General features: G+C 41.3%; 2 protein-coding genes across 2 annotated transcripts; both read left to right on the top strand.

The window, feature by feature from the left end:
* The first annotated feature begins 954 nt into the window (after nt 1-954).
* On the top strand, nt 955-4,683 carry LOC148126731 (vomeronasal type-2 receptor 26-like). Its single transcript, XM_087927668.1, has 3 exons — nt 955-1,144; nt 2,092-2,214; nt 3,782-4,683. Exons 1-3 carry the CDS (start codon nt 955-957, stop codon nt 4,681-4,683), a joined length of 1,215 nt encoding a protein of 404 aa, XP_087783794.1.
* A 2,381-nt stretch (nt 4,684-7,064) lies between these two features.
* Nucleotides 7,065-17,660, top strand: LOC113452611 (vomeronasal type-2 receptor 26-like). The gene is made up of 7 exons (XM_087927669.1): nt 7,065-7,264; nt 10,366-10,657; nt 11,305-11,622; nt 13,157-13,384; nt 13,591-13,629; nt 13,905-14,031; nt 16,765-17,660. Exons 1-7 carry the CDS (start codon nt 7,065-7,067, stop codon nt 17,658-17,660), a joined length of 2,100 nt encoding a protein of 699 aa, XP_087783795.1.
* Nucleotides 17,661-25,472: the final 7,812 nt, after the last annotated feature.

The following is a 25,472-nucleotide window of genomic DNA, read 5'->3' on the forward strand; positions in this document are numbered from 1 at the left end:
CCTTGATTCTGCTTTGGCAGTGAGACCTGGTGAAGTCTTCCAGGGAGGGCAGAGGGCAACCAATGACCTTTTGAGTTGTGTTTATCACCCTCTGTACAGTTTTCCTGTCCTCAGCTGTGGAGCCTGCACACCACACACCCAGACAATACATCAGAGTGCTCTCCACAGAGTCTTTATAGAAAGCCAGCAACAGCTTCTTATCCAGATTGTTCTTCCTGAGAACCCGCAGGAAGTGCAGCCGCTGTTGAGCCTTCTTCACTATGGCCTTGGTGTTAGGGGACCAGGAGATATCAGCTGAAATATGGGTGCTAAGGAATCTGATCGTAGGGACAGTTTCCACTCATTCTCTATTGATGATGAGTGGGGCGTGGTCCTGTCCATGTTTCCTGAAGTCCGTAATCAGTTCTTTGGTTTTATGGACATTCACTGACAGATCGTTCTGTGAACACCAGATAGACAGGTTCTCTACTTCTGCCCTATATGCCGTCTCATCCTCTCCAGAGATGAGACCAATCACGGTCGTGTCATCCGCAAACTTTATGATGGTGTTTGTTGTGTGGCTTGGTGAGCAGTCAAAGGTGTACCAGGGGATGAAAGGTGAACTTGTCAGGTTGTTCCTTTTGTGCCACTGAAGATGTTATTGAATTGGGTAATGAAATCTCTGCAAGAAAACAATCAAACTCATAGAGCATTAAAAATTCCACAGTTCAATCCTGGGCTACAAATATTGTTTTCTGTTCATTTTTTGTTTGAAACATTTCATTGCTTAAGCAGTGAAATCTTTCAAAACAAAAATCGAAAGAAATCCAGTTGCCATGATTCAACTTCCAGACAACTCTACCTGGATGACTGAGAATCTTTATTGATATTTTCTTTTATCATTGCTCTTCATCCTTTTCTTTTCCCTTCTAGCTCCACCCATTCCTGCAAAGCCCTCAGTTTCACAAAGGTTCCATGGATGGAGTCTATTTGGATGAAAATAGAGAGCTAGCAACTGACTTTGATATCATGAGCTGGATTATGTTCCCCAACAATTCTTTCTTCAAACTGAAATTAGGGGATCTGGAAAGGCAAGGATCCCCAGATCTCAAGTTTACTCTTGATCAGGATGGTTTTGCAAAACTGAAATGGCTCAACAAGGAAGGAAAAAATGGGTGCCTTCCATTTCACAGATTCCAAAACCTTTTAATTCTGTAATGAAGTCTTGAGTGATTATACCAAATTGTTGATTTTCAAGAGAAAGGATTTTCCCCAGCTCTTCTAGTAAATTGTACAGAAGAAATATGATATTCAAAATCAGGGTGCCTCAGGTTGCTTGGAAGTTCATCTATCACAAACGGAGAGATGATTTATGTTCTAAAGAACTTGAACTCTAAAATTCTAAAATCAGAACTAAGAAAATTCAAAGATCAGAAAGTGAATGGAGGAGGAAAGAGGCAAAAAGAAGTAATATACATGTCATTAAAGAGAGTTTAAAGATCCATTTGAGCAGGGGTGTCAAACTCATAGCCCATGCGCCAGATGCATCATGAATTGGCCATGCCCAACCCCAGTTCCGCAAAGGGGGGGAAAGTCATGATACATCATGTGACAATAATGTGATGCTGCAAGTTTGATACATTAGTATTGGAGGCTTCAGATTTGAATCAGAAAATCCAATAGTTGAAAGCATCTATTGAGGTTCTCAAGACTTGAAATCCAATGAGTATAGCCCAATTTGTATGTTGTCCCAAAGTAATCCAGATTAAACCCAAAGCAGGTGATTGACTGGAATTGTTACTAATTTTTTTTCTCTTTCAATTTTTGGAGAGGGGATAAGTGCTTTCAAGTCATTGTTGACTAATGGCAACTACCTGAAGAATCCCCTGCAGTTTTCTTGGTGAGATTTCAGAAATAGTTTGCTGTTACCTCTTCCTGGAGCTAAGACAAGGTGATTGGCTAAAAGTTATTCCTAAAGCAGGACTAGAAGTCACAACCTCCCACTTTCTAGCCAGTTGTCTTCACCATTACATCACACTCATGTTCGTTCTCTTTCCATAGATTATTCTCCACGTTTCTCCTTTAATGTCCCTACTTTCTTTCCATAGGGCCTCCCTCCTTCCAGGTGTGTAGAAAGTTGTCAACCTGGATTCGTTAAGGCAACCCAGGAAGGAGAATCCATTTGCTGTTACCTCTGCCTTCCCTGTGCAGAAGGTACCATCTCCACTCAGGAAGGTGGGTGGAAACACCTTTGGAGGAAATCAGATAGTTTCCATGGAGGGGCTTTTGGAAGGGTATTTCTAACCTTTGGTCTTTCAGAGACAGTACAGAAAATATGACATTTGCCTCCATGTTTATTTCATATGTCATATTTCATGCTACAAATGAAGTAGGGCTCCCATCTTTTGTGTTGATATCAGATGACACAAGACAGCTTAGGCATTTTCTATATTTTGGGATTCATTGTTGCTTTTAATTCCATCCTGGAGAAGTTTGTTTTATCAATATTTAATCAATATGGTTTTCACCCAGTGTCAACTCGTAAAGCATTCCTGGCTTGCTCTCAAGTTGCCATAAGAAGGAGGGGAGAGATCTGATGGAGCAGTTCATTGCTATGATCAGAAGCACTATATACACATACCTGTTTCCAGATTGTGTCTCAATTTACCAAGCCCAGCTGGAGAGGCGTGTTGTCCACAGCCTGCGAAAGTGCTTCATTGGAGAATGTGATTTATGACACACCCTGGGTGGAGGGAGAAACAGGGTCATAAGTGAACAGTAAATTACGTAGGACAGAGCTGATTGCGTTTGGGAAAAGTGCTGACATGTTGCTCCTACTAAATAATTGAAATTTTTTTGAAACTTGGCTTGAGGCGCATGAATTAATTAGGGCATCCATCGGAACCCTGACACCCAGTTTGGGTGCAGTTTACTTGCCTTCTAGTAAACATCTAAACTAGACATTTTTCTAAATCACCTTTGTTACTAGCAAATTTATTTTATTTATTATGCGTGTATGTGTGATTTCAGAACAGCTCCATCCATTTTTGTTACTTCAACTGCTACTTCATTTTTGCTACTTCAACTAAGTCTTGGAACTTTGTTTAAGGGGAGCAGTACCTCCATTCAGAAAAATCACTTACTTTGCATATTGTTGTTGTTGTTGTTGTTATTGTTATCATGTGGTGTTACATTGGCTAGGACACCACAATACTATTACAGAATAGTAGTTTGACTGACTGTGTACCACTTCCATTAGATACACTCTTGCTCTTTCTTGGTTTAAGAAAGAGTGAATAAGGTGTACCACAGGAGGATGAGCTAGCATTACCAGAAAGAATACAGGGCCCCTCCCTTCCCTGGAACTGCCTCACAAATAGATGTTGCAATCAAGAAAGTTGATAGCAGGAATCTGACTGCCTGTACAGAGCACCAACTCATCTCCCCACCAAAGAAAGTTACCTATTAATTTATTTCCATAAACATGCTTTCAAACTATGAAGTGCAGAAGCTGAGGCAAGGGATGGGAACTCACCTCACCATGCAGTGCTAGTGCTAGGGCTCAAACCACTGGAACAGAGACCATCTTCAGTGTTATTAAGTCACTGAACCACAGTGCCTTTTTTTCCATTCTACTGATGGAAAACAGTTTAAGAAACAGTGAATAACACTCTTTATGAATCAAGGAGAGAATTACTTTCTTAAACCTCTTTAATGTTCATTTTTATTTTACTATTTTGATGGTTTCAGCTCTAAGCCAATCAAGGGTGAGCAATAAAGTGTATATCCCATTCTTTTTCAGATGCAGAAAAATGCACGAAGTATCCAGAAGATCAGTATCCAAATCAGGAACAAACCCAATGTATCTTCAAGATTATTACCTTCCTGTCCTATGAAGAAACATTGGGAATCATTCTGATTTCCTTTATCCTATTTTTGTCCTTCTCTACTACTATAATATTTGCCATCTTCATTAAATATCTAGAAACTCCAATAGTCAAAGCCAATAACCGTGACCTCTCCTACATTCTCCTTTTGTCCCTCTTTCTTTCCTTCTTAACCTCCTTCCTCTTCATTGGTCCTCCAAGAAAAGCAACATGCCTTCTCCCACAGTCAACCTTCAGCATCATCTTCTCAGTTGCTGTCTCTTGTGTCTTGGCCAAAACAATCATGGTGGTGCTGGCTTTCCTGGCCACAAAACCAAGAAACACAGTGAGAAGATGGCTGGAAAAAAGCTTGGCCAACTCCATCATCCTTTCTTGTTCTAGTGTCCAAGTTGCCATCTGTACTTCCTGGCTATGGAATTCTCCACCCTTCCCTGACTCTGATATGCAGTCTCAGCTTGGAGAGATCACATTACAATGCAATGAAGGATCTGTTGCCATGTTTTATATTGCTCTTGGCTACATGGGCTTCTTGTCTGACATCTGCTTCGTGGTAGCTTTCCTGGCCCGGAACCTCTCTGGAGCCTTCAATGAAGCTAAGCTGATCACCTTCAGCGTGTTGGTCTTCTGCAGTGTCTGGATCTCCTTTGCGCCCACCTATCTGAGCACCAAAGGGAATTACATGGTGGCTGTGCAGATCTTCTCCATTTTGGCCTCCAGTGCAGGTCTTCTGGTCTGTATCTTCATTCCCAAGTGCTACATTATTTTACTAAGACCAAATCTGAATACAAAGGAGCAGTTAATGATAAAAGTAAAATAGAAAGAAATGTTGTTATTAATCTTTTTTCTCAAGGACAGACCTCTGGCACCACTTTTTTGCCTCTCATCTTACACCTTTCGACACATTTCTTCTGTTTAAGGATAATCCATCATTCCCTTCCCTTGAGTTGATCCATTACTGTGATATGTAACATTATACCTGTGAAAATATAAAGCAATGGCAATGCCAATTTTAGCTTCTGTGTTAAGGCAATTTACTGGAATATTACCTATGAATTCTCTGTATTGTTTTGTATGTTACGTTATAACATTATAAAAGATCATATATTTTGCAGGTCATGCTGCCCAGTGTCATGTTAATGATGGAGATTACTGGAAATGTAAACAGGACAAGGAAACAGATGGTATGCTACAATAATAGGGTGTTGCCTAGGGTGATGTGTAGCTGGATAGATTGTGAATCTGGGAAGGGGCAGAAATTTATATATTTGAAACTATATATAAACCCTAGCCTTCCTAGGAACAATGTCTTCTGTGGCTCTGCCAATGAGCACAGAATTCCCTTTTGAAAAAAAAACAACTCCATAATAAAGCTCTTATTTATTGTTCAAGAGTCTCCAGTTGTATGAAAACCAGAAAAGTTTATTTTTATCATAAATTTAATTATGATCTATCCAGTCATTTTTATTTAAGTTAGTTTACTCTCAACAGGAAGTACTGTGTATCAGGATATCTGTACAGTGGAATTGATCGAGGACATTAGGATAACCTGAGAGGCAACTACACCAATGATAATCCAAGCCTATTTTCTTATAACGTTATATTGTAAGACCCAGTCAACTCTCTCCAAAGATTCAACGTTTTTCCCACCCAAAACCTGACATAACCTTCCTTTTCCTCTATTGGCTGTCAGAAGTCAAGTGATTCTTTTTGAACACCTAAGATGAGCTTGTTCCATAAAGGGCCAAGCTGCTGACCACTGCTCCTTCTTTTACTTCTTTGACAGAGGAACTATTGCCATCCATTTCTTGGAAGAAAACTGGTTGTTTCAAACTGGTTTTTACTCTTCATTGTCCTCTTAGTTCTCTCTTCAAGTTTCTTTTCAGTTGTTTTGCAAGAAACTGTCAGATACAAACTGGACTGATCATCTGCCTTTTGAAGCAGCAAATTCCCCAAAAGGGTCTTTCCCGGGGAAACTTGGCTGTCAACACAGCCATAAAACATTGAGAAAGAAAGGGACTGGTGAAGGCTGGTAGATCTTCAAGTAGTGAACACAGATTCTGAGAAACACAGACAATGTGATTAGCCTCCTAGCAGGAACTCATCTGAAAGAAATGATGTCCTTGGCATTCTGCCTGTACATTCTTTCAAAAAACCCTGTCAACTAAAAAGATACTCATTTGGTCTTTTTAGCTGCCAGCAGAAAGAGAGTGGGGGAAACAGTGCATTTTTCAAATGCCTCAGATAATCACCTTGGTAGCCCAAAGTTGTTGGCGTGCAAAAATATTACTGGAGAGCATGATTGATGACTCTTGGCTATGGATGTGTCCCATTGGAGAATATACATCCAGGGGGAGGGGGGAAGGCCAGGGTCAAGGGGGAAATAAATGGTGTATTTTAGTGTTGGCAGCACCCAGCTGATGCCAACATGGCCATTCCTAACAAATTATTTTTTTTTACTCTATGGCTAGAGACTTATGATTTGAATGGGGATGGATTTGTTGGAGTCCTGACAACCCCACTGTCTGTAGTCCTCCTTCATGGTCTCACAGTTATCCCTTAATGGTCTCACCAATATCATTTCTCCCTTTCTCTTTACTTTTGAATCTAAAGCAATAATATGCGAGTAATATACTGTAATGCTGGGTGTATAGGTCCTTAAAACAGTGTTTCAAGAGTTTTCCGACTTCGCCCATACACCAAATTGTGGCTATAGGTACCATCAGAACCACAGTGGTGCAGTGGTTAGAATGCAGTACTGCAGGATGCTTCTGCTGACTGCCAGCTGCCTGCAATTTGACAGATCGAAGGTTCATCCTTTCATCCTTCTGAGCAGTGGTGGGATTCAATTTTTTTTTACTACTGGTTCTGTCAGCATGGCTTAGTGGGTGTTGCTTGGTGGGCATGGCAGGGGAAAGTTACTGCAAAATCCCATTCCCTCCCCACCCCACTAACCTGCTTTCCAGCTCCCTTCTCCTGTGCAGAGCAACCAAAGAAGACCCAGCCAATCAGCTGAGACTCTGGAGGCAGAGAATACATGGGGGCAGGACGGTATTTGCCAGTTCTCCAAACTTTTCAAAATTTCCACTACTGGTTCTCCAGAAGTGGTCAGAACCTGCTGAATACCACCTCTTTCCCTCTGCCACCAGCTGTGAGAGTAAGGTAAGTTTGTAAGCAGTCAGGAAAGCCCAAACCACTGCAATGGGTGAGGCTGCAGCCTTGTTTGAAGTTCCCAGCCCTTTCCCCAAAAGAGGAAGGGGTGGAAGTCTTGCCCAGACTGCCTTTGTTGGACCTGGAGGCCTTGCCTGCCAGCTTTTCCAGGCAACGCAGGACCGGGGTGAACGGACAATTGCACCTGGTCCCTGGGACTCTGGGAGACTTGTCATGAGTGATGCTGCCAGGTGACTACCTTGTTGGAAGTGTGTGTGTGTGTGTGTGTGTGTGTGTGTGTGTGTGTGTTTCAGGTGGGTCTCCTAGCTTAAGAGGAGAGACCAAAGGAGGAAGGGAAGGAAGAGAGAGAGAGAGAAAGAGAGAAAGAAAGAAAGAGAGAGAAGGAAGAGACAAGAAAGAAAAGAAAGAGAAGGGGAAAGAAAGAAAAGGGAGAGATAAAGGAAGAGAAAGGAAGAAAAGGGATAAACAAAGAAAGAGGGGGGATGGAAGGAAGGGACAGAAAGAAAGAGAAAAAGAAAGAAAGAAAGAAAGAAAGAAAGAAAGAAAGAAAGAAAGAAAGAGGGAGAGAGGGAGGGAGGGAGGGAGGAGAAAGTGAATGAGATATCTAGTCCAATCACCTGCTCCAGCAGGGCTAGAAGGGGGGGCGCATGTGCGTGCATGGCTGTCAAAACCCCCAAAATAGGTCAAGTAGCTCTGGGGAGGTCAGTCATAAATTAGAACACTTGCTAAGCAACTGGTCATTAAGTGAGGACCACTGGTATTTCGTTTGCCAGTCACATGGCCACATGGCCACACCCACCCAGTCACATGACCACCAAGCCATGCCCACCCAGTCACATGACCACCGAGCCACATCCACAAATTAGGCCACCCCACATTACCCTTAGGCATGAAAAACCAAAAGTTTTTCAGCCTATTTGTCCTTGTTTGTATTATTCTGTACCATCTGCCAGTGGTAATAGTTAAAAAAAATCCAATGATCTTCTGGGCAATGACATTAACCCTCTGGAGTGCTTTCCTATCTGCCACTGTGCAATTGACAAACCATACAGAAGTGCACTAGATTAAGATATTCTCTATGGTGCAGCAGTAGAAGATCACCAGCAGACCTTGGTATCCTAGTGGACAATCACTTAAATATGAGCCAGCAGTGTATGGTGGCAGCCAAAGAAGCTCATACAATCCTTGGTTGTATAAATAGAGGCATAGAATCAAAATCATGTGAAGTATGAGTACCGCTTTATAATATCTTAGTAAGGCCACACCTACAATACTTCATTGAGGTTTGGTCACCATATTACAAAACAGATGTTGAGATTTTGGCAAAGAGCAACTAATATGATTAAAGGCCTGAAGACTAAAACATATGAAGAACAATTGCAGGAATTGGGTTTGGCTAGTCTAGCGAGAAAAAGGACTGGGGTGACATGATAGCAGTAGTCCAATATTTGAGGGGCTTCCACAAAGAAGAAGGGGCTCAATTTATTTTCCAAAGCACCAGAAGGCAGGACAAGAAGCAAGTTATCCCTTTGGGCATGTGCTTGTTGACTTATTCAGGGTTCAGAGAGCTGGTGTTTCTGTTCTTTGCAATTATCCAAATCATTCTGAACAGCTGAAGAAACTTCTTGGATGAGAGGCAAAATATTTAAAGGAAAAAACCCAAGAAAGTTTCTTTGCCTTTTGGAAAAAGCATCATTGGGACAACGATGAACTGGATGACTGAGAAACTCCATGGGCATTTCCCCAAATCATAGTGATTTGCTGAGATTATGTTAAGTTCCCAAGGGACCTTTCTGCAAACTTTCAGAAAATTTAACACAAACACATCAGAAAATGTATTGATGCTGATATCAGATTTAAATGCAATGTTGACTTAAAACAGAAAGAAATGTTGGGTGCATAAATGGCTCAGGAGAAAGAACAAAGAGATTCAGGGGTTGCTTTTAGTACAAACAAGGGCTGTTTTTCTATTTCTTGGCTGGATCCTGTCTGTTTCTGAAACTTCTGTCCTGGAAGAGGTTTTGGTTTCTACCACCTCTTCTTCTCATTTTTTGTGAAAATGCAGACAGAGAGAGCTCAGTCAGGAACACAAGTCATGTTGTTTATACTTCTACTTCTTTTGCTTTGGTGGCCATGGGGAGCCTGTGCGATGCACAAAGCAAAATGCCTCCTGACTCTGGAACAAAATGAAGTGGACCCAGACAATCATTACAAGTCCGGAGATTATTTCATTGGTGGTGTATTCTCTGCAATGAAGGCTAGGTTTCAATCCCTGCACTTCAATAGAAGTCCTTCAACAAAATTTGCTAAGTAAGTCAATCTTCCTGAGCTGCATTGGAGCTGCTCCATTTCCAATGAATGTCTACCAAAGGTTGTATTCAGCTGGTTCGGACTGGTTCTGGCGTACCAGTATCTAAAATTGTGAGTAGTTCAGAGAACTGGCAAATACCACCTCTGGCTGGCCACCTGCCCAACCATCACCTCTCCTATATTCCCTTGTTTTTTTAGCTCAGCTGATTTGCATGGCAGAGTGGATTCCTGCACCTCAGCTAAGCTAAAGAACAGCTCAGCTCACCAGCGTTGACACAAAGGGTGGTTTTTTAGCCCTGCACAAGTGTGCAAAGCACACTCTCATAGAACCGGTAGGGAAAAAAATTGGAAACCCACCACTGATGTCTACATTTCTGACTCTCTGGAAAAGGGACGGGTTCTACCCTGATCTCATCCTTTTCCTAACTTACTTTCTGATTCTAATTTGGGATCTCTACTGCACACCACAGGTTAAGTAATCTCATCTTGAGCTATCGAATATCCAGACCCAATCAAGATACAGTGTTTGCCCATATCCAATTTCCTATCCATTCTATGATCAGAACTGATCATGACTTTTTCAACTTCAACTGCAACAATAGACACAACAGATACAAACTCAATGTCTAGTTTAATGAAAAGAAGGACTAGGGGAGACATGATAGCAATGTTCCAATATCTCAGGGGCTGCCACAAAGAAGAGGGAGTCAAGCTGTTTTCCAAAGCACCTGAAAGCAGGACAAGAACCAATGGATGTAAACCAATCAAGGAGAGAAGCAACCTAGAACTAAGGAGAAATTTCCTGATAGTGAGAACAATTAATCAGTGGAACAACTTACCTCCAGAAGTTGTGAATACTCCAACACTGGAAGTTCTTAAGAAGAGGTTGGATAACCATTTGTCTGAAGTGGTGTAGGATTTACTGCCTAAGCAGGGGCTGGACTAGAAGATAGATAGATAGACATAGATAGACTAGAAGGTCCCTTCCAACTCTGTTATTCTATTCCATTCTATTCTGCAGAAAAGCAACCAAACATTATTGGAAATTTGTGCCCTTCATTTTTGCCACTGAGGACATCAACCATAGTGACCATCTCTTACCCAACGTCACCTTGGGTTATAATATCTATGAAAATTTCTTCAGGATAGAAATTACTTCAGATGCTTTGATGGATCTCCTTTCACACGGGGAGGCCAATGTGCCCAATTACAGGTGTGGAAGGCAGAGAAACACAGTAGCTGTCTTGGAAGAAGCTGAGACTGGCATCTCTGTCCAGATTTCCACCATGTTGAGCACCTACAAAATCCCACAGGTGTGTCTTTCTCAGGGGACACTTTTCAATTATGCAACTTTCCATCAGGGGTCCTCTCCTGTAAATGAAAAGAAAGGTTGGATTTTGGAAATGAGTGAAATAGCACTTTACTTGTTAAATGTGTAAAATACTACATCTTCTATGCCTTTCAGATCAGTTACAGTCTTGCTTCTCAGATTTTGATGGATAAAACTCAGTTTCCTTTCTTTTACCCAATGCTCCCTGCTGAAGGAGTCCAGTACCTAGGGATGGTCCAGCTTCTCCTCTATTTCCAATGGACCTTGGTTGGTCTGCTTGCTCCAGAAACTGACCAGGGGGAGACGTTCATGAGGACCATGTCTTCTTTGATGTTAAGGAAAGGCATTTGTGCAGTTATACATCAAACCTTTCCCCTAAATGCAGCTTACATGCTCTTTTCATTTAAAAAAAATTACAAGTGGAGAGAAGTCAATGTCTTTGTTTATGGTTCGGAGATGAGTTCATTCCAGGTAGGAATGATGTTTGTGCAAGTGTTACTTCAACACATTCTAGAACCCATTGTAGAAAAAGTCTGGATCACCAAAGCTCACTGGGATCTCAGTATCGATTTGATGCTTCGTATCTTTTCCTTTAAGTATGTGTCCGGCATTTTTTCCTTTCTAATACAGAAGAAGAAATGGGCAGATTACAATGCTTTACATCTCTTTCATACATCTATGCATGATTTTGTGAAGAAAATCTTTAGATGTTCCTCCACTAAGGATGCCCTTTCAGTGAAAGTCTGGAGGCGGTGCAGACAAAGAGAAGATTTAGTGTCCCTAAAGAAAGAGAAGATTGATCAGATTCTGGCTTTAGACAGCTACCTCATTTACAACACCATCTGGGCTGTGGGAAGGGCCTTAAATTCAGCTTATATACCCCCATTCAAGAGATCAGTGAGGAACAGGGGCATGAAGGGAGAAGATTCAAGGATGAAGGTGTGGCAGGTAATTGTTTTCTATCATTGTTCCCCTGCAGATGGAAATCAGTTTTGTAAGCTAGGATGCCTAGGTTATAATTCTAACAAATTTAATTATCATGAAACTCTGTCCCAACCCAACTCCAACCTTCTAATCCCTTCATTTTTCTATTGATACCCTCTGATCCTGCTTTTTGCAACAATTCTCTCTCTTTTTTCATTGTTTTCAAAGAAAATGCTTTCATATCTTGGTTGTTCAGCCATTCTTTTATCTCATCCATTCAAATATCTTCTAATAGCTGTAGTTTGGCGGCAATATAGCAATACCACTTGGTGTCAGCTTTGGAAGCCATATTAGCACTAGATGCTTCCACACTGCCACATTCTTAAGCCTGGGAAAATGGGAGGGGGGAATTGCTTGGAATGTATGTGGTTAGACATAATAGCATTCTTCTTTTAAGTCAAGGTCATGTTATTTCTGCACCTGGTTGAGAGGACATCTCAAGTTGGGAAAGATGGTGATTGGAGCATGTGATGCAATGATGGATGCAGGGGATGGATTTATAATTTTTTACTTATTGCAAGGAAACCTGGAACTTTCAGATTCGGGATTTCCCAGATGTGCTAGTTTACTACTCTAATAAAAAGAACCTTTGAGAAGATGTCCATCTTGGAGTTATTTGTTGGACTGGAGGTTTTCTGGAATGCTGACATTTGGTCTTATATACTGTATGGATGATCTTAGATCATCATTTTTGGCATGTTGATCTGACTATAGTGTTACATTTGTGCCAAGGAGGCAAATTTAAGGTTACACTTTAGACCAGGCCTGCCCCATGGGCTGGATGCATCACACGCTGGCCACACCCATGCCCAGTTTAACAAAGGGGGAAAAGTCCTTATACATCATGTGATGTCACCATGACGCCATGAGTTTGACACCTCTGCTTTAGATGGTGGGAGTCAATAGGCAATTCTCTCCGATCACTGAAAGTAAGGACTGTAAGGAACAAACATTTTGGACTAATATTTTGACTCACAAGAGATATTTCTTGTGCTAGGTCTCTGGTCTTCACCACAGAAGACCTGGAGAACAAAAAAGGAAAGTAGGAAACATGATGCAACTCTAACAACAACCATCAAATTAAAATCTCAGCCCTCTGAATGGCCAAAAGTTTTAGTTTAGATTAATATTATTTTAATCAAACATCAATGAAATTAAAAAAAAATGGACCTTGCCTTTAGGGGAATTTTGTTATTAGCATTGTTCTCATAAAGCAGGGAGAACAAGAATATTGTCCGATATCTAAACTCCTGCCCTTTATAATCATTCTAATGTTTATAGCAAAACATTAGAGGAGCAGCTGTTATTATTCCTAGGTTTATTGATATTATCCCAACCAAGTTGGAAACTCAAAATAGGACCTGTTTTTTTTGGAGAGAGAGAGAGAAAACACAGAGAGGGAGGGAGGGAGGGAGAGAGAGAGAATAATAGAAACAGAAAGAGACAGAGACTAAGGGGTCTTTTCAAAGAAATTATATCCTTTTTCTCTCTTTTCCAGCTTCACCCCTTCCTTCAGAGCCCCCAATTTCACAATAATTCCATTGATGGTGTATATTTGGATGAGAAAGGAGATCTGACAGCTGACCTGGACATTGTGAACTGGGTAATTTTTCCCAATCGATCCATCAAGAGAGTGAAACCTGGGAGTCTAAAAAAACAGGCATCCCAGGATTTGAAAATTTTTATTGACCAGAAGAGTTTCACACAAGTGGAAAAGCTGAACAAGGTGAGAGTAATAATTATTTTATTCCACTGAAGTTTACAAAAACAGGATTAAACATTTGAGGTGTGGTGAGATGGGGCATTCTTCTCTGTGCCTTTGAGTTTCCATGTCAGCTGATCATGCTCTCAAAAGAGCCAACTTCTTTTTTATCAGCTATTCAGATGGTCATGAAAAATATAGTCTTCAATTTTTGTACAAACTCTTCATAGAATCTATGGAAAGGGAGATTGATTGAGCTTGTCCTGCAAGTTACCTAGTATACATAATCAAAGAAAAGAGCCTGTCCAACATTTCTCTGATAAATTTCATATCTACAGTAAAATGAAAGTCTATATTTATACTGTGTAGAAAACATTAAAAGGAATAGAAAGAGAGAAGGAACATGTTTTTCAACTAGTTTGATAAACCTGACATTGTGTATTGGCTTCTCATTAGTCAAATCTATATCTTCAACTGAGATCACAAAAACCTTCTTCCTGTGCAATAAGTTCATTTTCTGTGTATTTTTCCTCTCTTTCCTCAGCCTCTTCCTCCTTCCAGGTGTGTAGAAAACTGCCATCCTGGATTCATGAAGGTGGCTCAGAGAGGGAAGCCCATCTGCTGCTATGACTGTCTCCCTTGTGCAGAAGGAACCATCTCCACCACGTTAGGTGAGTGACACCAGAGAAAAAGGACAGACTTTTGGGAGGAAGAAACACCCTGACATTTTTCTGAAAATATTATTTTGACAAGCATTAAGCTCGGATTTTTTTAAAAAAAACTAATTTATTTTAATATGTATAACATAGTATGTGCTGGAAATAATCTTGGGTTTAAATTGGGAGCATGTTATTAAAAGATAGGATGATAATGACATATGTTGCTCTTCATTTTTCTTTATCTTTATCTTCTGTACTGGTCAGCCTCCTCCATTTTATTAGCCATTGCTGGAGAAATACAAAAATCTGGATCCTTTCCCTTCCTTTCCTTTTCTTTCCCTTCCCTTCCTTTCCCTTCCCTTCCTGTTTCTTCCTTTCCTTTCCCTTCCCTTCCCTTCCTTTCCTTTCCCTTCCTGTTCCTTTCCTTCCTTTCCTTTCCCTTCTCTTCCTTTCCTTTCCTTTCCCTTCCCTTCCCATTCCTTCCCTTTCCCTTTCCCTTCCCCTTCCCTTCCTTTCCTTCCCTTCCCTTCCCGTGCCTTCCTTCCTTCCTTCCCTTCCTTCCTTTCCTTTCCTTCCCTTCACTTCCCTTCACTTCCTTTCCTTTCCTCTCTCTTCCCTTCCTTCTTCCTTCCCTTTCCTTTCCTTTCCTTTCCTTTCCTTTCCTTCCTTTCCTTTCCTTTCTTTTCCTTCCTTTCCTTCCTTCCCTTCCCTTCCTTCCTTCCTTCCCTTCCTTTCCTTTCCTTTCCTTTCCCTTTCCTTGGTCCACTAATATATGAGTGAAAGACTGGATTTGTTTGTGTCAACCCTGCATCCATCTTGGGACAGATTTTCAGGCCTACCACAATGGGGGATGGGCAAGCTGTTGGAATGGGAGTATAGCAAAGGGAGTTTCGCCATAACAACTTTCTTTCACAAGAGATCAAGGACAAGCTGCTGGCACCTGGGGGGAGTGATCAAAATTTGGCGGCAACTGAGACAGGAGATTGATTAGGCCAAGTGACATGAAGGTCAGTAAATGGGGCAGGGTGTGAGTTTTAGTGTGTATGGAGGGAAAATGTGGGAATTCAGATTAGGGTTTTCTCCAGATGTGCCAACATATCTCTAATAAATTCTTACTTTGATGGACTTTGTCTCGGAGTTCGGAATTGTATTAAGGGTTTAAATTGGAACGTTGACAGTTTGTTTAATAGGTTCACCTACAAATACAACATTGGATCCATCCTTCCTTCCTTCCTTCCTTCCTTCCTTCCTTCCTTCCTTCCTTCCTTCCTTCCTTCCTTATTACTTACTTACTTACTTTCTGCCTGCCTGCCTGCCTTCTTTCCTCTCTCCCTCCCTCCATTCATTTATTCATCTCTGAATAAAAAAAGAAGAAACATTTCTTTATAGGTGGGTAAAATTGAGAAGAGTTTTCCTTCCAGCTGGAACCACAGGAAGAACTCTAAAACTGAACATTTTTTTGTCATTCAGCCCTCAACAGAGATGCCCAAGGACACAAAATACATTAGTGTTACTTTCTTGACCTCGGTGGGAGAATAAAGACACAGGGTTATCCACCAGTCAAAGGAATGGCTTTTTAGATAGAAGTCCTCACCATCTCCTTGTTCTAAGTGGATTGCTTTTTGCAAGGAGAATGTACTAAAGGAGCTTCCCCAGCAGCCAGTCTACAAATTAAAAGCAGTACCTGTGAATTTTTTGGTGAAATATCTTCCTTACTGAGTCTGTCATTTGCACCTCTATAACTGTCTGGTTTGATTCTGCAACCCAACAAGGCAGACACAGACTTCAGAGGATAATTAGGACTGCAGAAAAAACAATTGCTACCAACCTGTCTTCAATTGAGGACCTGTATACTGCACAGGTCCAAAAGAGGGCTGTGAAAATATTTACAGACCCCCTCACATCCCGGACATAAATTGTTTCAATTCCTACCCTCAAAATAACGCTATAGAGCACTGCACATCAGAACAATTAGACACAAGGACAGTTTTTTCCCAAATGCCATCTCTCTGCTAAACAAATAACTCCCTCAACAATGTTCAACTATTTACAAAGTCTGCACTACTATTACTGTTAAATCTTGTCATCTATTCTTTATCACCCATCCCCTCCCACTTGTGACAGTATGACTGTAACTTTGTCGCTTGTATCCTTACGATCTATATTGACTGTTTCCTAGTATGATTTGTTAAAGTGTTGTAATTTATCATTCGTGATGAATGTATCATTTCTTTTATGTACGCTGAGAGTATTTGCACCAAGACAAATTCCTTGTGTGTCCAATCATACTTGGCCAATAAAGATTCTATTCTGTTCTGTTCTGTTCTGCTCTGCTCTGCTCTGCTCTGTTCTATTCTATTCAAAGAATCAGGACAGATTTCACTGTAAAAGGTAGTCCATAGAATCTCTTGGGCAAATGGTGCAGCCTCTAAAAGCAGACACAGTTCACCCTAAGAATGTGTGGCAAACCTTTGTGTCAACTAAAAAAATACTTCTTTGGTCTTTTTAGTTGCCAGCAGAAAGGGAGTGGGGGAAAGCAGCGCATTCCTTCAATGCTTCAGATATTGGCTACTTGTCCTTCTGTGCTACACTACTTAAATTTCCTAAGCATTTCTGCATATAACCTTTCTCCACCACATGAATCCACACAATCACTAGTTGAACTCCAGCTGATGAGAAAAGTTCAGAAACTTCCCTCTGGTGGGAAAACATCATTGAGGTACATGTTAATCTTGCTCTTTTCAGATGCTGTAAAATGCACCAAATGTCCAGCAGATCAGCATCCAAACATCAACCGAGATAACTGTATACCTAGGATTGAAACTTTCCTATCCTATCAAGAAAATTTGGGGATTGTCCTAGCTTCCTTTGCCTTGTTCTGCTTTTTGGTAACAGGCTTAATCTTTGGAATCTTCATTAAATTCCGAGAAACTCCCATTGTCAAAGCCAACAATCAGGATCTCTCCTACATCCTCCTCATCTCTCTCCTGCTTTCCTTCTTGACCTCCTTCCTATTCATTGGCCGACCAAGGAGAGCCACTTGCCTTCTTCGACAAGCAGCCTTCAGCAACATCTTCTCAGTTGCCATTTCTACTATCTTGGCAAAAACAGTCATAGTGGTGTTAGCATTCTTGGCCACAAAACCAGGAAATAAAGTACAGAGATGGCTGGGGAAAAGCCTCACCAATTCTATGATCCTTTCATTTTCTGTTGTTCAACTTGTCCTCTGCAGCATCTGGCTGGGCACTTCTCCCCCATTCCCTGAGTTGGACATGGACTCGCTATCTGCAGAGATGATTGTGCAATGTAATGAAGGCTCTATTGCCATGTTCTACCTTACCCTTGCCTACATGGGCTTCTTATCTGTCATTTGCTTCACAGTGGCTTTCCTGGCCAGGAATCTACCTGGGGCCTTCAATGAAACCAAGCTCATCACCTTCAGCATGCTGGTCTTTTGTAGCGTCTGGATATCCTTCGTACCTACCTACCTGAGCACCAAGGGGAAGTATATGGTGGCTGTGCAGGTCTTCTCCATCTTGTCTTCCAGTGCTGGTCTTGTTGGTTGCATCTTCATCCCCAAGTGCTATATTATTTTTTTAAGACCAGATCTGAATATAAAAGAACATTTGTTGTCAAAATAAAATAGAAATTTACTTTTGGTGTGTCTTTCCTCATAATGCCAGGTACTTGCTCCTTTATTGTTCCTAAAAAAAACATATGCCACATGCTTCTTTGAGCTCACCATATGAGGCCATGTGGTCTGTTTGACTTCTTTTCAGAAGGCCAGATGAGTGGAGACCTGCCTTACCTCTAGGGGAGAATATTCCACAGGATAACATCCCTGCCTGACCAGGTGGGATGGGCCAATCTAATGGGATGAAGATGATACTGTACGTAGCCTGGTACGGCTTTAGGTCACAACCAAAACATTGAATTGGACCTGGAAGCAAACTGGCACCCCATCCAGTTCATGGAGCAAAGGTGTTACTCACACTCTTCTTTGGGTGCACAAAATCGTTCACATGGCCATATTCTATACCAACTGAAGCATCTGGATACTTTTCAAGGGCAGCCCCAACTAAGTGTATTACAATAATCCAAACAGGAATAACCAAGGCAGATTTCTAAATTTATGTGGAAAGAGGAAAAAAACCAAAAATTAAGTACACACTGTTGCAAGACAATAAAGTAAAAGGAGATTTGGGTTTACCAGATTTAAAACTGTATGCTGAGACATGTTGTTTGGTTCAGATGAAAGGGTGAGAAATCACCAAGAATAAAAGGTTGTTAAACTTGGAGGGCCATGAATTGAGCTTTGGATGGCAGACCTATCAATGGTATTACAGAATAACAGAAAGGACCTTGGAAGTCTTCTAGTCTAACCCTCCTGTGCAAGCAGGAAACCTTATACCATTTCAGTTGTCCAATCTTTTCTTTAAAACCTCCAGTGTTGGAGCATTCACAACTTCTTGAGGCAAGTTGTTCCACTGATTAATGTTCTCACTGTCAGGAAATTTCTCCTTAGACCTCTAAGCCACAAAACTTTCACCCCCTCATCTTTGGAAGTGTAGTATCACATCATGGTGGTAAACATGGACCAGGTAGTTGTGGGGCAGAGGTGGTATTCAGCAGGTTCTGACCACTTCTGGAGAATCAGTAGCAGAATTCTTTTTTATTTTTTTTATTATAATAAAAGTTTTTTTTTATTTTTTACACATCTTTTCACATGAGTAACATGATTCCAGATTACAACATTTATACATAGTCATAATTACATTTTCAGTTTTCTTATTTAATATCACATCAAATCATTATTCATTCCACTAATCTTTAGTTAAGTTTCCATTTCATATTTCAATTCATTAATTCAGTATCAAAATCATTTCATCCTCATATATATTTTCAATTCTTTATCCCCTATTATTTCCATTTTCAGCTTGCCACCTATTTTATTTTACATTGTACATTATTATCTTCATTAACTTTCTCAAGACCGATATATAGTAAACAATCAAAAAAGAATAAATATAAAGTAAAAAGAATATATTTAGGATCCACATGGTATATCCCCCAATCTACAATATATCTTATATTTATTCCAGAGATGTTCATATAACGGTAGCAGAATTTTTGAATAGTTTTGAGAACCAGCAAATCCCACCTCTGACTGGCCCCACCCCCATCTATTCTCTGCTTCCTGAGTCCCAGCTGATTGGCTGGGTCTTCTTTTATTGACCTGCCCAGGAGAACGGAGCTGGAAAGCAGGTTAGTGGGGTGGGGAGGGAATGGGGATTTTGCAGGAACCTTCCCCTGCCATGCCCACCAAACCACGCCCACCCCATGCCCACCAAGCCATGCCCGCAGAACCAGTAGTAAAAAAAATTGAATCCCACCACTGCAATGGGGATAGACGTAACAGTGCTAAGAGTCAGCAACATCAATCAAGCTGAATAGAGATGGAAGGGACCTTGGAGGTCTTCTAGTCCAAGCCCCTGCTCAAGCAGGAAACCTTACACCATTTCAGAAAGATGGTTGTCCAGTCTCTTTTTAAAGACTCCTCAGTGATGAAACATGCACAATTTCTGAAGGCAAGTTGTTCCACTCCTTAATTGTCCTCCATTCTTAAACATCCTTAGGAAGTTTCTCGTTCTGCCTTAACTGAATCAGGTAAAAGAAGCATGAAAAACTGGAGAAGTACCAGGACCTGAAGGAGGAACAGAAGAGGATGTAAAAGTCGAAGTGGTCCAGTGGTAGTAGAAGCACAGTGTCAGGATTCCATGTAACAGACCCAACACAATTTAAACTCTGAGTCCTGGAGTTTCTTCAAGGTATGAATTTATTAGGTATGTCATATTGGCACAGATAGTGAAAACCTGACTCTGAAGGACCTGAGGTTTTCCCCACCCAAATCAAAACCCAAAGTTCTTGCCCCCAGTCCACTTCCATCACATGATCCAATCAGGTCACAGTCCCAACTTCAGTTGGCTTCAGTCCATGCATTCCCAGCACTTGGTGATAATGTCCTTGGTTCCCAGGAGTTTATTTTGGCTACACATCCCCAGCTACCTCCATCTCCCCCCTCCCATTCCCACAACTGCAATCGACCTTGCTGTGGCAGCCCTGAAGATGGTCCAATATGGCTTCAGGGCTGACAAGAGGTGGTATTTGTTGTGGTCCATCAGCAGCCTATGGAGACAGCAGCAGAGTCGGACAGTGGGGAGGAACATGGGCCAGTCCGGGAGTCTGGGGAGGACTCGGACAAGGGTCTTGCGTCTGATACAGAGATGGGGCCTGGGCCATCTGGGAGTTATGTGCTGACTCCGGAGCCTATATTATCTGACAGCAGCAAGGCAGAGGAACAGGGGGAGCCTGTTCCCAGTGCGCACTTGCACAGAGCTGCCAGAAGGCAAGAACAGTTAAGACAGAAGGGGTGACTTGGGAGTAAGGCTTGAAGGAGATTGGCCCTCCCATAAGACATAAAGGAGGAGCAAAAGGACAGGAATCTTTGCAGGAAGCAACTTTGTTCATACTGGTCAGTTTGAAACCTGAAGCTCGGTGTTGAATTTGTGTTCCGTTTTGGCCTCATATAACCAATTGAACATTTAGTTGTTGGCAGCATTTCAAGAAAGATAAAGGTGTGTGCTTATCAGACTCATCCTGAAGGACTTTGGCAGACTTCCATGGGAATATTTACAAACTGTTTCAGACTCATTATGGGCTGTGAATGATTGAAATTCACAGCCATTGAAATAAAGAAAAATGGGTTTTGGTACTAACGCGTGTTTGTTAGTGTCTCCATAAGCCTTGGTCAGAATAGTATTCAGCCAGTTCTGACCAGTTCTGGAAAACCAGTAGCAGAAATTTTGAGTAGTTCAAAGAACTGGTAAATACCACCTCTGGCTGGCCCTACCCCCATCTATTCTCTGCCTCCCAAGTCCAAGCTGATCGGAGTCCAAGCTGATTGGCTGGGTATTCTTTTGTTGCCCTGCACAGGAGAACAGAGCTGGAAAGCAGGTTAGTGGGGATTTTACAAAATTCTTCTCCTGCCATGCCCACTAAGCCACACCCTCCAAGCCACATCCACCAAACAGGTAGTAAAAAAAATTGAACACCACCAGTAGTGTAGGGTGTCCTGCTTGGGCAGGGAGTTGGACTAGATAACCTACAAGGTCCCTTCCAACTCTGTTAATCTGTAGTCTGTAATCAGAATAATGGAAACAATTGGCACTGTGAGCAAGATTCTAACAAAATGATAGTGTTTTATTTAATGTTTTTCCCTCTGCTCTCTGGGGAATTTTTTTCAACTCTCAACATAAACAACAAATTAAGGAACAACGCAAAGAAATTGCATGCAGAGAAAGGCCAGAGGCATAAATCCCTCCCAGATGCCCCTGAGACCTTGGGAGGAGTTTTACAGGTGGGGAGGGGTTGCATCCATGATCTTATCCTCATCCAAGGTTTAACTGAGTTTCATCTCTCTTAGACAAGGGAACAAAACCTCGGTCTTGGAAAAGGTAGGTGCCTTCTATTGCCATAATTAGGGCATCCATTGGAACCCTGACAGCCTGATCATTTTGATTAGAGTTTCCATAGAACAAAAGCAGGCAGACTTCCAGGTCCAGCAAAGATGATACTCCTGCTTCTCTTCCTGATGCAGCTGCCCTTAGCGGCCTATAAGATGATGAAAGTCAAATGTCTCTTGACTTTGGAGAGGGATGGAGCAGATCCATGGAATCATTACAGGCCAGGAGACCATCTCATTGGGGGGTTCATTTCTGCAACCTTTGCTCCATTTATACCCTGTAGGTTCACCCAGGCTCCCAAAACTGACGTTACCATGTAAGTCCCTCTGGCTGTGAGAGAGTTCATAGCACAGAACATTCTGTAAGGATTCCTCAAGGGCTTGAGCCCTTTTCTTGGGGCTTTATCAGTGGTGCAATTCAACCGGTGTAACAACTGGTTTGGTGAGCGCACGCTTCACCTGAACCAGTCCAAACCGGTAGAATCCCATCACTGACCTTTCTACCTATTTCTGTCCTGGTCAGACTTCAAAGGGTTCAGGAATACAGCAACTGACAAAATAAAGATAGGAGTTTCACACATCTGGGGAGAATGGCAGGGTCTTCTGTTGAGTGATTCTATTGAACTCCGGCCTTGGAAAGACCTGAGCATCCCTTCTGTGGAAGAGTTCCAGAAAAGCTGATGGTGCGACTATCATTTTATACTTTTGATCTGACCTTGAGAATGAGATTGATTCTGTGACTGCATTTTCCCTTCTAAATCTTATACTATCTTGGTCTCCATGGAGGCAGATCAAAGGTACCTCAGAATAACAGAGTTCAGTTTTATGCCTAATTGTATCCATGCTCTTCTCTAGATCTTAAAAAAGAAGATCTCTTCTTCTAAAATTATCTTCAAATCTCCTCCAAATCAATTAACAATGTAATATATTTCAGGAAAGGATCCATGATGTATTGGAAGCTCCTGTCTTTCCAGATTGCCATCCAAGAGGTCAACCACAATCACCTCCTCTTACCCAACATCACCCTGGGCTATACTATCCATGACAATTATTTCGATCCAAGAATGACTTCAGATGTTTTACTGGATCTCCTGTCAGCTGGGGAGGCCAACATCCCAAATTACAGCTGCAGAAGGACAAAAAGTACATTGGCTGTTCTCGAAGGGATGGACTCTGAATACTCAACTCAGATTGCAACCATGTTGGGCACCTACAAAATCCCACAAGTATGTTTCTTTGCAGTTAGTTGCTGATAAAATTCTGTTCAAAGGTTGTTGGAGTTTTGTTTTCTTTTTGCATAGATTTTCAAAGGAAAAATTATTCCCCCTGTGGAAATAAGAGGGAATAGTGGGATTATGGAAGAATCAAGAGTGACACTATGGTCCAGGCTAATAAAGCAATCTCAAAACATATATATATAGCAGAGATCCAGTCCAGATTAGGGTCTACAATGGGCTGGAGGAAAACCCTTTCCTTGATGGGACCAGTCAGGGGAGATGAGCAGAGTCTTCAACAATCCCTCCAATGGATCTTCTTGGCAGTAAGAATCAAAGAGTCACAGAGTTAAAGGATTCAAAAGATTTGAGGGGGAGGGTTATGTAGTCCACTGCAGAAATCCAGTATCCCCTACACAATCATCCAGGCTCTCTTGAAACATCTCTAGCAAAGGACTCAACCACCTTCTGAGGTGGCCTTTTCCACAGTTGGACAGCTCCTACACTCAGACATCCAGCTGAAATCTCCTCCCTTGTAAGCTTCTTGTTTTGTCTTCCCCACTGAATCTGAACAATTCTGTCCTGTCTTTCATGCACAGCCCTTAACGCAATGGTACATACACCTCGAACTGTTTCCAACTTCTCATCATCTTGATTTGCTCTCTTCTTGTTTGTCAATGTCCTTCCAAAAATTTAGTGTCCAATATTCAGCTACCATCTGAGACAGAATGAAAGGGAACCATACTTTCTGTTGACTTTGGCACTACTTGTCCATTGATGCCACACAGGACCACAATAGAATTTTCTCTGTACACTAGAATCACACTTTTGGCTCATGTTCATTTTGTGAGCCAAGATTTCTTTTCATATGCTTTCTTGTCCAGTAAGTAATGGGGAGGGGGAGGACAAACAACCTATATTCATGTCTTTAATTTTTTTCTACTCAAACATAGGACATCATACAATCATTATCGTTGTTACACTAATTTTTAGGTCACACCCAGTAATGGGATTCAGCCAGTTCATACCACTTCAGGAGAACCGGTTGTTAACTTTCTGAGCCATATGGAGAACTGGTTGTTGAAAGATATCATTAGGGTGGCGAACTGGTTGTTAAATTTTTTGAATCCCACTACTGGTCGCACATAGTTTGATAGTCAGTTCTTGCAACATAAAATGAGTCTCTTTATTTTCTTTTCAGGTCAGCTATGCTTTTGCTTCACCATCACTCAGTGATAAGACCTATTTTCCTTTTTTCTATGAGTCAGTCCCCAAAGAAGGGGCCCAGTACCTGGGAATTATCACATTGCTTCAGTATTTCAAATGGACATTGATCGGTCTTGTTGTTGCTGACACCAACAATGGAGAGCAGTTCATCAGAACGTTTGAGCCAGTGCTCACCCAGAATAATATCTGTGTTGTTTTCTCCCAAACAATCTCACTAGATCCCAAAAAAATGAAGCTTAATTTCATAGGTTTCCATCAGTGGAGCCAAGTCAATGTATACCTCTATTATGCCAAAGCTCTATCCTTCACAGAGGGAATATACATTATACAACATATTCTTGGATCCCTGACAAAGCCCAGTGTCGGAAAAGTTTGGGTCACAACTGTTTTGTGGGACCTCACTTATGAGATGACGTATTCTCCCCTAACTTTCAAATACACCCATAGCATTTTTTCCTTTCTCATCCAAACTGAGAAAAGAACAACATACGACAGTTTTGAAAAGTTTTATATGTCAATCCAGAGATTTGCAGACAATGCTTTTCTGTGTTCATATGCAAAGCATCCTTTGGCTGTGAAAGGCTGGACCAGATGCCAAGAGAAAGAGGACGTGGAAATGCTGCCCCAAGGAATGGTTGAAAGAACCTTGACTTTAGACACTTACAACATCTACAGTGCTGTGTGGAATGTGGCAACCTCCATAAATGCTGCGTATTCATCCTTCTCCAAGAGAAGCATGGCATTGCACAACAAGAGGTTGGACACTGAAAAGCTGAAGCCATGGCAGGTATTTCTTTTTCCCAAACACAGACAACTCCACCTCTGTTCCCCCAATCTTCCCATACTTTGAGCACATACTGTGCCATACAGGGACCTCCACAGGTTACTGCGGGGTTTTGGTTGCATTCTAAGTGTTGATTGTAGTTTTTTTGGAAATGTTTGAGTTGGAAGTCCTTGAGAGAAACATTCTCTTGCTGCTTGTCTTTGGTTTCCTATTTTAGAATTTATATAGTGTAATATTTTTTTTTTTGTGTGGTGGGATGGGGAGTGTTGGGGGGGTGGTTATAAGGTTTAAATTGTAAGATTTTTAGTTTTATATTTTTTTTATTTTTTAATAATTTTGGAGGTTTGTTTTGAGGATAAAGTATATTTTTTTTTTTATTTTTTTTTTTTTTTTTTTTTTTTTTTTTTTTTTTTGACCTCAGCTTGCTCAGCTATTGGTACTATTTCTTCCTTTATGGGCTCTATCTCTGCCTGTATTTCTCTCTTTACTTTATTCTTAAAGTTACAGGGATAATTAATGGGATTTCTATAGGATTCAATAATTGCTTCTTTATTGTTATCCTGTTCTAACTTATCCCATCCTACGTGCTCTAGAAATTGGGCATTGGCACTACATAACACCTTAGATGTGCCTTTCTCCCAAAATCTATATGCCCTATGGTTTGCTTGGTAACCAACGAAGAATAATTGTTTAGCTCTGTGTTGCC

This window comes from Pseudonaja textilis, chromosome 2 (assembly GCF_049901715.1).
Source record: "Pseudonaja textilis isolate UNSWEBS1 chromosome 2, rPseTex1.2, whole genome shotgun sequence".
Taxonomy (NCBI): domain Eukaryota; kingdom Metazoa; phylum Chordata; class Lepidosauria; order Squamata; family Elapidae; genus Pseudonaja; species Pseudonaja textilis.

Bases quoted from the DNA above. Each gene is read 5' to 3' on its own strand.
- LOC148126731 (XM_087927668.1), top strand. From the start codon at position 955: ATGGATGGAGTCTATTTGGATGAAAATAGAGAGCTAGCAACTGACTTT. The intron at 1,145-2,091 runs GAAAAAATGGGT...TTCCATAGGGCC, and splicing joins GAAATGGCTCAACAAGGAAG to TCCCTCCTTCCAGGTGTGTA. The intron at 2,215-3,781 runs GTGGGTGGAAAC...ATTCTTTTTCAG, and splicing joins TACCATCTCCACTCAGGAAG to ATGCAGAAAAATGCACGAAG.
- LOC113452611 (XM_087927669.1), top strand. From the start codon at position 7,065: ATGGGTGAGGCTGCAGCCTTGTTTGAAGTTCCCAGCCCTTTCCCCAAA. The intron at 10,658-11,304 runs GTGTGTCTTTCT...TTTCTAATACAG, and splicing joins GCACCTACAAAATCCCACAG to AAGAAGAAATGGGCAGATTA. The intron at 13,630-13,904 runs GTTACCTAGTAT...CTCTTTCCTCAG, and splicing joins TGATTGAGCTTGTCCTGCAA to CCTCTTCCTCCTTCCAGGTG.